We start from the raw sequence: 12280 nt of genomic DNA, 5'->3' as shown, positions 1-12280 counted from the left end.
GAATCCCTTAGAGGAAAGGGAGTAGCCCTCAGAGTCAACAAAACAGTCTGAAATGCAGTACTTCGGGGCAATCTCAAAAACAACAAAATGGTTTCTGTTCATTTCCAAGGCAAACCATTCAACCAGTATCATAGTAATCCAAGCCTATGCCCCAACCACTAATGCCAAAGAAACTGAAGTTGAAAGGTCCTATGAAGAACTATAAGACCTTCTAGAACTAACACTAAAAAAGAGATGTGCTTTTCATCATAGGGGACTGGAATACAAATGTAGGAAGTCAAGAGAAACCTGGAGTAATAGGCAAGTTTGGTCTTTGAATACAAAAGGAAGCAGAGCAAAGGCTAACAGAGTTTTGCCAAGAGAATGCACTGGTCATAGCAAACACCCACTTCCAACAACACAAGAGATGGTTCTACATATGGACATCAGTTCAGTTCAATTCAGTCACTCAGTCATGTCCAACTCTTTGCAACCCCATGAACCACAGCACGCTAGGCCTCCTGTCCATCACCAACTCCCAGAGTCCGCCCAAACCCATGTCCATCAAGTTGGTGATGCCATCCAACCATCTCATCCTCTTTTGTCCTGGTCTCCTTATGCCCTCAATCTTTCCCAGCATCAGGGTCTTTTCAAATGAGTCAGCTCTTCGCATCAGGTGGCCAAAGTATTGGAGTTTCAGCTTCAACATCAGTCCTTCCAATGAACACCCAGGACTGATCTCCTTTAGAATGGACTGGTTGGATCTCCCTGCAGTCCAAGGGACTCTCAAGAGTCTTCTCCAATACCACAGTTCTAAAGCATCAATTCTTTGGTGCTCAGCTTTCTTTATAGTCCAACTCTCACATCCATACATGACCACTGGAAAAACCATAGCCTTGACTAGACGGACCTTTGTTGGCAAAGTAATGTCTCTGCTTTTTAATATGCTGTCTGTGTTGGTCATAACTTTTCTTCCAAGGAGTGTCTTTTAATTTCATGGCTACAGTCACCATCTGCAGTGATTTTGGAGCCCAGAAAAATAGTCAGCCACTGTTTCCACTGTTTCCCCATCCATTTGCCATGAAGTGATGGGACTGGATGCCATGATATTAGTTATCTGAATGTTGAGTTTTAAGCCAACTTTTTCACTCTCCTCTTTGACTTTCATCAAGAGGCTCTTTAGTTCTTCACTTTCTGCTATAAGGATGGTGTCATCTGCATATCTGAGGTTATTGATATTTCTCCCAGCAATCTTTATTCTAGCTTGTGCTTCCTCCAGCCCAGCATTTCTCATGATGTACTCTGCATATAAGTTAAATAAGCAGGGTGACAATATACAGCCTTGACGTACTCCTTTTCCTTTTTGGAACCAGTCTGTTGTTCCATGTCCGTTCTAACTATTGCTTCCTGACCCACATACAAATGTCTCAGGAGGCAGCTCAGGAGGTCTGGTATTCCCATCTTTTTAAGAACTTGCCACAGTTTATTGTGATCCACACAAAGGCTTTCGCATGGTCAATGAAGCAGAAATAGATGTTTTTATGGAACTCTCTTGCTTTTGCAATGATCCAGCGGATGTTGGCAGTTTGATCTCTGGTTCCTCTGCCTTTTCTAAAAGCAACTTGAACATCTGCAAGTTTAAGATTCACGTATTGGTGAAGCCTGGCTTGGAGAATTTTGAGCATTACTTTACTGGTGTGTGAGATGAGTACAATTGTGTGGTAGTTTGAGCATTCTTTGGCATTGCCTTTCTTTGGGATTGGAATGAAAACTGACCTTTTCCAGTCCTGTGGCCACTGCTGAATTTTCCAAATTTGCTGGCATATTGAGTGCAGCACTTTCACAGCATCATCTTTCAGGATTTGAAATAGCTCAACTGGAATTCCATCACCTCCACTAGCTTTATTCGTAGTGATGCTTCCTAATTCCCATTTGACTTAACATTCCAGGATATCTGGCTCTAGGTGAGTGATCACACCATCGTGATTATCTGGGTTATGAAGATCTTTTTTTATACAGTTCTTCTGTGTATTCTTGCTACCTTTTAATATTTTCTGCTTCTGTAAAGTCCTTATCATTTCTGTCCTTTATTGAGCCCATCTTTGCATGAAATGTTCCCTTGGTGTCTCTAATTTTCTTGAAGAGATCTCTAGTCTTTCCCATTGTATCGTTTTCCTCTATTTCTTTGCATTGATTGCTGAGGAATGCTTTCTTATCTCTCCTTGTTATTCTTTCGAACTCTGCATTCAAATGGTTATATCTTTCCTTTTCCCCTTTGCTTTTCGCTTCTCTTCTTTTCACAGCTATTTGTAAGGCCTCCTCAGACAGCCAATTTGCTTTTTTGCATTTCTTTTTCTTGGGTCAGTACCAAAATCAGATTGATTATATCTTTGCAGCGTAAGATAGAGAAGCTCTATGTAGTCAGAAAAAATAAGACCAGGAGCTGACTGTGGCTCAGATAATGTACTCCTTATTGCCGAACACAGACTTAAATTGAAGAAAGTAGGGAAAACTACTAGGCCATTAAGGTATGACCTAAATCAAATCCCCAATGATTGTATAATGGAAGTGATAATCAAGGGATCAGATCTGATAGAGTGTCTGAAGAACTATGGATGGAGGTTTATGATATTGTACAGGAGGCAGTGATCAAAACCATCCCCGAGAAAAAAGAAATTCAAAAGGACAAAATGGCCTTCTGGGGAGGCCTTACAAATAGCTAAGGAAAGAAGAGAAGCAAAAGGCAAAGGAGAAAAGGAAAGATACGCCCCCCTGAATGCAGAGTTCCAAAGACTAGCAAGGAGAGATAAGAAAGTCTTCCAAAGTGAACAATGCAAAGAAACATAAGAAAACAATAGAATGGGAAAGACTAGACATCTCTTCAAGAAAATTAGAGATACCAAGGGAACATTCCATGCAAAGATGGGCGTAATAAAAGACAGAAATGGTATGGATCTAACAGAATTAGAAGATTTTAAGTAAGGTGGCAAGAATACACAGAAAAACTATACAAAAAAAATATCTTAATGACCTGGATAACCACGATGGTGTGATCATTCACCTAGAGCCAAACATCTTGGAGTGTGAAGTCAAGTGGGCCTTAGGAAACATCACTGTGAACAAAGCTAGTGGAGGTGATAGAATGCCAGCTAAACTATTTCAGATCCTAAAAGATGATACTGTTTGTTAAAGTGCTGCAGTCAATATGCCAGCAAATTTGGAAAACTCAGCAGTGGCCACCGGACTGGAAAAGGTCAGTTTTCATTTCCAATCCCAAAGAAAGTAATGCCAAAAAATGTTCAAACTATCACACAATTGCATTCATTTCACATGCTATCAAAGTGATACTCAAGTTCTCCAAGCCAGGCTTCCATACTACATGAACTGAGAGCTTTCAGATGTTCAAGCTGGATTTAGAAAAGGGAGAGGAGCCAGAGATCAAATTGCCAACATCTGATGGATCATCAAAAAAGCAAGAGAATTCCAGAAAAACATCTACTTCTGTTTCATTGATTATTCTAAAGCCTTTGACTGTGTGGATCACAACAAACAATGGAAAATTATTAATTAGATGGGGCTACCAGAGCACTTTACCTGCCTTCTGAGAAACCTGTATGGATATCAGGAAGCAAAAGTTAACACCAAAGATGAAACAACAGACTGGTTCCAAATTGGGAAAGGAGTACATCAAGGCTGTATGTTGTCATTCTGCTTATTTAACTTATACTCAGAATACATCATGTGAAATGCCAGGCTAGATGAAACACAAACTGGAAGCAAGATTGTAAAGAGAAATATCAATAACCTCAGATATGCAGATGACACCACCCTTAGGGCAGACACCACCCTTATGGCAGACACCAAAGAGGAACTAATAGCCTCTTGATGAAGGTGAAAGAGGAGAGGGAAAAAGCTGGCATAAACTCAACATTCAAAAAACAAAGATCATGGCCTCCAGTTCCATCACTTTATGGCAGATAGATGTGGAAACAATGGAAACAGGGACAGACTTTATTTTCATGTGTTCAAAGTCACTGCAGATGGTGAATGCAGTCACAAAATCCAAAGACGCTCCTTGGTAGAAAAACTATGACAAACCTAGACAGTGTATTAAAAAGCAGAGACATTATTTTGCCAACAAAGGTCCATACAGTCAAGTGTATGGTTTTTCCAGTAATCATGTATGGATGTAAAAGTTGAACCATAAAGAAGGCTGATCTCTGAAGAACTGATGCTTTTGAACTATGGTGCTGGAGAAGACTCTTGGACTGCAAGGAGATCAAGCCAGTCAATCTGAATGGAAATTGATTCTGAATAATCATTAGAAGGACTGATGCTGAAGCTGAAGCTCCAATACATTGGCCACCTGATGTGAAGAGCCAGCTCATTAGAAAAGATGCTGGTCCAGGGAAAGATTGAAGGCAGGAGGAGAAGGGGACGACAGAGGATGAGATTGTTGGATGGCATCCCTTACTTGATGGACATGAGTTTGAGCAAGCTCTGGGAGATGGTGAAGAATAGGAAAGCCTGACATGTTGCATCCATGGGATCACAAAAAGTTGGCCATGACTGAGTAACTGAATGACAACAAATACAATTCACTGCCAAAATTAGCAAATGCAACTTTATGAGGGGATTAAGGGAGAGAGATGTTAAGCACTGTGGATGGTGACTGCAGCCATGAAATTAAAAGACGCTTGTTCCTTTAAGGAAAGCTACGACAATCTGAGACAACATATTAAAAAGCAGAGACATCATTTTGCTGACAGAGTTCCATATTGTCAAACCTGTGGTTTTTCCAATAGTCAGGTATGGATTTGAGACTGGGACCATAAAGAAGGCTGAGTGCAGAGGAATTGATGCTTTGAAATTGTGATGCTGGAGAAGACATGATGTCCTTGGGCTACAAGGAGATCAAACCAATCAGTCCTAAAGGAAATCAACCTTGAATATTCATTGGAAGGACTGATGCTGAAGCTCCAATACTTTGCCCAGCTGATGTGAAGAGCCAACTCATTTGGAAAGACCTTGATGCTGGGAAAGATTGAAGGCAGGAGAAGGGGGTGGCAGAGGATGTGATGGTTAGATAACATCACCAACTCACTGGACATGAATTTGAGCAAACTCTGGGAGATAGTGGAGGACAGGGAAGCCTGCATGCTGCAGTCCATGGGGTCGCAAAGAGTTGGACACGACTTTGTGACTGAACAACTACAATATTACTTTTTTTAAAAAATTTATTTATTTACTTATTTGGCTGTGTTGGGTCTTAGTGCCATGCCTCATCTTTAGTTGTGACATGTAAATTCTTAGTTCGGCATGTGGGTTCTAGTTCCTCAACCACTGTTCGACCCCAGGCCCCCTTCCTTGGGAGCACAGTGTCTTAGCCACTGGACCACCAGGGAAGTGCCCAATATTACTTTAAATTGACCAGTTTGAATACTTTCTAGTAACAGAATTAGGGCTTGGAGGAAAAACTTGCAAGGACAGAAGATCTACTTAATATAAAGCTAGAAATTATGACCTTTTCCAATCAAGATAGTGTCTGAAATACTTCATGTCTGCACACGTGTGTGTGTGTGTTCATGTGTGTCTTTGAGTGTGTTTAGTAAGAGGGAGGGAAAAAAGGTAGGGAAAGATAATACTTAATACTGGAAATATTTTAAAATGAGATTGATAAACTAAATATTACTATACCACCTTACCAGTTAATAAAAAAGCTATGATTGTTTGTATTTATCTTTGATCAATAAGTAGTAATAAAAGTTCCAGGATATTATAAACAAAGCTCTGAGTATATGACTAAGCCCCAGTTCCTTTTCTGCACTGTGAGAAAAAATACAAGAAAGCATATCCTTAATCTGTATTTGCATAGTCTAAAGAAAATTATTGTGTTGTTAAATATTTTTAAAGTGCCTTTTTCTTTGCTGTTTTTCCCAAAGACAGAAAAATAATTGGTTCTGATTATAATTGCTGGATATTATGAAGCACTATCCAACCGAAAGTCAACAAAATGAAATGTTTTAGTTAAGATGTTAGGTTATTTTTTGAAGTATTTTTATAATTGGAAATTCATTGTATATGTTTGTCTTGAGGAATACTTAATTAGGAAGAGGGATTAAGCATAACTTCCTAATTTCATGCTGTTTTCAAGTGTGATTTATCTGTTTTTTAGGTACCCAAAGGCTTACCTTACTTCTCTGTGGATTTTGGCCTCCAGGGAGGGTTTGCCCATGTCATTGAAGATCAGCACAAATTCCCACATTACTTTGGAAAGGTATGCTCACAGATTGGTAAAATTTCAGAATTTAGCCATTTTGTCACATTGCTTTTGAAGGGAAATAACTTTGGGCACAATGTACAGTGAAGTTGGTGCCTGTTGTAAAACCCAGTTTTCAGAGGGAGTACCCAGAAGCTATTAAGAAATATATACCAGGATATTTATAACAATCAGGAATGTTACTTTGGAACCAAACGGTTTGTTGACAGTGTCAGCAGTGACTGTAGTGTTTTCCTGTGGAGACAGCCAGGCTTGTGCTGAGAATGATAATTGATAATGATGATAACCTATTCATTGAGGATTTACAGTGAGCCTGGTAATGTTCTTAGCACTCATTTAATGCTCATAATAACACTATCATGTAGACATTTTATACTTTCATTTTATAGATGTTGAAACCAGTCTATATTTTATAGATGTTGAAACCAGTATAACTTCCCCAGGATCATGTGCTAGTAAGTGACAGACCAAGGGGTGCATAAGCTCTTGGTTGAACTAGAAAACAAATGATCTCACAGATTCATTTATAACTAAGTACCGTACGGTCCTAGAAGAATATAGCACTCATTTCACACAGTTTCTGGTCAGATACTAGAGTGTAGATCTTTCAGTTGCTAGTGGATTCTTTCCATTACTACAGATTGTCTTCTAGGGGTGTAGTCCTTAAATTTAAGTTCTTTTGAATATCTGGGAAGTATGTAAGTTAGTATCAGGGCCTAGAATGAAATTAATGTAGCCATGGGAGCAATCAAAAGAAGTTTGGGCAATAACAGCTCAAGAAAGTAACCTTTCAATCTAGTGTAAGTCAGGCCTTTCTCTCTAAATTAGAGGAGCCTAGATGAACTTTGTCCATGGTTCCCTGTTCTTCCTACCCACTTTCATCCCCTGTGTCAGATCATTTTCTACAATGATTAGGGACCTGTGAGCAGTTTGGACTCATAATTTTTTATACTGTTGTCTTTAAAGGCTAACGAGAGACTCCAAATCACGTTCATCTGTGAACTGTTGAAATACGTTTTAGAAACTTGTCTGAGAGAATATCTTTTCCCAGAGTTAACTAGAAAGAAATTAGTTTTCATTACTCTGAAAAACATTGTTAAATTTCAGTAGAGTTTTATAACTCAGAAATTTTATGACTCTGCTTTTATTTAAAAAAATGATTCTAGTAAAAATGAAGTAAATATCTAGTTTTTAACTTGCCTAAGTTTAATTGGGAGATTGTCCTCCTTCAAATATTATGCACATGTTATGATTTATATGATACTGTTTTAGTGTTGAAAACTTTTAGTTAGCGTTACAGCGCTAATCCAGTTTCCTCGAAATTTCTTTCCAAGAAAAAGCCTATGTACGCACAAACTCCCTTCAGCCTGCAGTTGTTTAGACAGCAAGAAGGACTGGTCTCTTTACATTAATATTTGCTTCAGTAATAGAACAAGGATCAATCCTTGTAGTATGTGTGCCTTAATGGTACACATGAGACAAAACTTGATGTTTTATAGAAAATTTTAGGTCAAATTTTAGAAAAATTTAGGTCAATAAAGCTAGGCTTTCTTAAACTACATGGCTAGTGATTGGCTGATGCTAAGAAACTCTTGCATTAAATTTGTCCTCTTTTTACACTATGTCTCTCTTGGCCCCTTTACTTCCTTTACCCAACGAAGAGATTTCCTTTTCCGTGAAGCTTTTCTTGATATATCCAGCAAATAGAATCTCCTTTCTTTTTGAGTCTCTATATAGTCTACTTTGGCATTTACCTTATTCTGCTTTATAAGACAGTCCTTTATGTAGTTGGGTTATTATTGTGGCTCCCACCACAGCTCTGCATTCTATTATGAGTTTTCTGAAGACAGAGAAATGTGTGTTGGTTATTTCTGTATCACCTACAGTATTTGGCCATTGCTTGTATATAGTAGATCCCTTCATTAATAGAGTATTTGTTAAGATGAAGAACCTATGTCTTAGAGCAATTACATCCAAGGTCTTAACAGTCCTGTAGACCTAGACTGAATATGCAGAATTCTACCTCGAGCCCAGAGTTTTCCTGTATTACCATACTTCTCTTCCTTGAAGCATTATAAATCTCCCCCATATCTTTCTGTATATGGATACTCACTATCGTGCATCTGTCCTCAGTCACTAAGTCACCTCCAACTCTTTTGTGACCCCATGGACTGTAGCCTGCCAGACTCTTCTGTCCATGGGATTTCCGAGGCAAGAATACTGGAGTGAGTTCTGTTTACTTCTCCAGGGGATCTTCGTGACACAGGGATCAAACCAGCATCACCTGCATTGGCAGGAGGGTTCTTTGCCACTGAACCACCAGAGAAACCCACTCACTCTCATAAATTTAATTAATCTCTATAGCTGATATCATAGGAACAGGAAGACGATCGTGAAAGAAATTATCTAGAATAATAAGCAGACCATTGAAAATATATTATTTCAGGACTTGGGAATATGGCTTTTTAAATGAAGGTGATTATAATTTTTAATTATTGGTTTACATGGATTGGTACTAAAATATGATTTCATTTCTTAAAAAAAGATCTCCAGCTAATAGAAGAAACTGGCTTTTAAATATATTGGATAGTAGAGAGAATATTAGCCTAAGATTAAACTGTAGTTGAACAATCAAGTTTATAATTGCTACATGTTGGTCAACTTTTTCTTCAGACTTTCTTACCAGAGCAGCTAATAAGGACCAAATTAATTAAATTTCATTCTCTCTTCTTCCCCTTTGCTGCTGTCTGATAGATGTACTAAGAAACAACAAAATGGACAAATTATTTGACAGGAGACACAACTAAGGACCCTTGGAATCACAGGGTTTACATAGTTAGAATTAAATGAAAACAAGTTTTGTTTGTTTGTTTTTAACTTGAAACTAATATTTATATAAAATGTAATCATCCTTGCAGAGAAGGACTTAATATTATATTTAGTAACAGAATAAACAGGAATAGCTTGATTCCTATTTTTCTGTCTTTATACATGTATGTGTTTGTATTTTTCTCATTCTTTAAAAGGAAATCATTGGTGGCATGCTGGATATAGAACCAAGAGTTTGGAGGAAAGGGATGCGAGAAAGCTTTGAAGATCAGAGGAAGAAAGCACTGCAGTTTGCTCAGTGGTGGAAACCATTTGACTTCACCGGAAGTAAAAAATGTTGAGGCAAAGCTTTCATTTTTTATTTCCTTTTTGGATTTCTTTCAGTTTTATTTCCATTGCATCTAGCTAAACAACTAACCATCAGGTAATAGAAAAAGAGTGTCATGATCTAGGTTTCTGACAACTCTACATCACTGAACTGTATTGGTTTCCTTCACCACCTGCTCCTGTGGACTGCATTGTAGTAACCATGGAGACCAGTTATGTTGGGTGACCTGTTCATGTTCTGTTCTGTACCTGTGTCTTCATGTTCTAAACTGTTTAGTTAATCTGTAGAAAGACTTTTCTGAAGAATTATCTAGGAAGTATTGCAAATCATTGGTTCAAATGGAAATGGCTCTACTTCAAGTTTCTTAAGTCTACTGACTAGCTTCTTTTGCATTTAAACTAAAACTTGGCATATTTAGTGATAATTGAAATTTCTTTTCACAGTGTTTTATAGAAGCTCTTACTTTTCTTCCAATACCATATATATCATTGCTATTCTTTTTATTAAAGGAAAAAAGAATGTCCCCAATAATAAATAATTAAATGAATTATATAATACATTCGTAATTTGTTTTTATTTCTGCAGTTTTAAATAGTGTGTTTGAATTTTGGTGATTTTACATGTACTGTCCAAAAATCACAGTTTATAGTCATTTGGGGTTTCTGTGAAAGTTAAAAATTTTAGCCAAGTCATCGTTTTGGGGTTGTATTGATTATTACAAAATATTAAGTAATAAGTAATGTGTGTATTTTTAAGTGGCAGGAGCACATTCTGTTGTCCCATTTGATCTAAGGTTCTTCATATTCTTTTATGCTTACACTTGAAGCCTATGAAGAGAAAAAACTGATAAGTATAAGACATGGCCATCATCTCCAAGAGTGTTGCTACTTTATTTTTTACATGGAAGATATTTTTGTAGTCACCCTTTTTCAAAGATGTTGATTTTTTGGAGCCAAACCTTGACATTTTGTCATGAAATGTTGAATATTTAAAATCAATGTGACATGTACTCTAGAGTAACTCATAACCAGACAGTTATTTTTAATATTGATATCTTTCTTTAGTATTTTGAAAAAGGAAATGTTTATGTTTTATCTCAAGTTTTAAAATTTTAATAAAAGTTGGAAGTTTAATCATTTCAAATTCTCAGTATTTGCAAATTGCATTTAAGTCTTTTTTATCAAATTGATAATTGACAGTATAAATTTTATTTATTGCTGTTTTCAGACAATTTTGGCCTTGCTACAAAGTCTCAGAGATATCTTTAACATTCCTTATTTAATGAGTGTGTTAACAAACATTTGTTTACAGGGCATTTTATTGCATACTGGTAGTACAAAAATAAAAAATACTTCAGTTCAGTCGCTCAGTTGTGTCTGACTCTGGGACCGCATGGACTGTAGCATGCTGGGCCTGCCTGTCCATCACCAACTTCCGGAGTTTACCCAAACTCCTGTCCATTGACTTGGTGATGCCATCCAGCCATCTCATCCTCTGTCGTCCCCTTCTCCCACCTTCAATCTTTCCCAGCATCAGGGTCTTTTCCAGTGAGTCAACTCTTCACATCAGGTAGCCAAAGTATTGGAGTTTCAGCTTCAGCATCAGTCCTTCCAATGAATATTTAGGACTGATTTCTTTTACGATGGTCTGGTTGGATCTCCTTGCAGTCCAAGGGACTCTCAAGAGTCTTCTCCAACACCACAGTTCAAAAGCATCAATTTTTCAGCACTCAACTTTCTTTAAGGTCCAACTCTCACATCCATACATGACCACTGAAAAAACCGTAGCCTTGGCTAGAAGGACCTTTATTGGCAAAGTAATGTGTCTGCTTTTTAATATGCTGTCTAGGTTGGTCATAACTTTTCTTCCAAGGAGTAAGCATCTTTTAATTTCATGGCTGCATTCACTGTCTGTAGTGATTTTGGAGGCCCCCCAAAATAAAGTGTCACTGTTTCCCCTGTTTCCACATCTGTTTGTCATGAAGTGATGGGACTGGATGCCATGATCTTAGTTTTCTGAATGTTGAGCTTTAAGCCAACTTTTTCACTCTCCACTTTCATCAAGAGGCTCTTTAGTTCATCGTAACTTTCTGCCATAAGAGTGGTGTCATCTGCATATTTGAGGTTATTGATATTCCTCCTGGCAGTCTTGATTCTAGCTTGTACTTTATCCAGTCAAGCATTTCTCATGATGTACTCTGCATATACATTAAATAAGCAGGGTGACAATATACAGCCTTGATGTATTCCTTTTCCTATTTGGAACCAGTCTGTTGTTCCATGTCCAGTTCTAACTGTTGCTTCCAGACCTGCATACAGATTTCTCAAGAGGCAGGACAGGTGGTCTGGTATTCCCATCTCTTGAAGAATTTTCCACAGTTTATGGTGATCCACACAGTAAAATCTTTGGCATAGTCAATAAAGCAGAAATAGATATTTTTATGGAACTCTCTTGCTTTTTCAGTGATCCAGCAGATGTTGGCAGTTTCATCTCTGGTTCCTCTGCCTTTTCTAAAACCACCTTGAACATCTGGAAGTTCATGGTTCACATATTGTTGAAGCCTGGCTTGGAAAATTTTGAGCATTACTTTACTAGCATGTGAGATGAGTGCAGTTGTATGGAGGTTGGAGCATTGTTCGGCATTGCCTTTCTTTGGGATTGAAATGAAAACTGACCTTTTCCAGCCCTGTGGCCACTGCTTAGTTTTCCAAACTTGCTGGCATATTGAGTGCAGCACTTTCACAGTATCATCTTTTAGATTTGAAATAGCTCAACTGGAATTCCATCACCTCCACTGGCTTTGTTCGTAGTGATGCTTCCTAATGCCAACTTGACTTCACAGTCCAGCATGTCTGCCTCTAGGC

The 12280-nt window shown here is 37.9% G+C and overlaps 1 protein-coding gene across 2 annotated transcripts in view; it reads left to right on the top strand.

The window, feature by feature from the left end:
• CWF19L2 (CWF19 like cell cycle control factor 2) overlaps positions 1-10694 on the top strand; it is a 139982-nt gene extending 129288 nt beyond the window's left edge. The window contains exons 17-18 of one of the 2 annotated variants that reach the window (XM_070384286.1): positions 6155-6256; positions 9286-10694. In XM_070384286.1, the coding sequence (XP_070240387.1) occupies positions 6155-6256; positions 9286-9429 (246 nt within the window). In that variant the 3' untranslated portion in view covers positions 9430-10694. The remainder of the gene's footprint in view (positions 1-6154; positions 6257-9285) is intronic. The other variant, XM_070384285.1, reaches the window with a different exon arrangement.
• The last annotated feature ends 1586 nt before the right edge of the window (positions 10695-12280 follow it).

The sequence above is a fragment of the Bos mutus genome, chromosome 15 (assembly GCF_027580195.1).
Source record: "Bos mutus isolate GX-2022 chromosome 15, NWIPB_WYAK_1.1, whole genome shotgun sequence".
In the NCBI taxonomy this organism is placed as follows: Eukaryota; Metazoa; Chordata; class Mammalia; order Artiodactyla; family Bovidae; genus Bos; species Bos mutus.
This window is presented reverse-complemented; position numbering and strand designations above follow the sequence as displayed.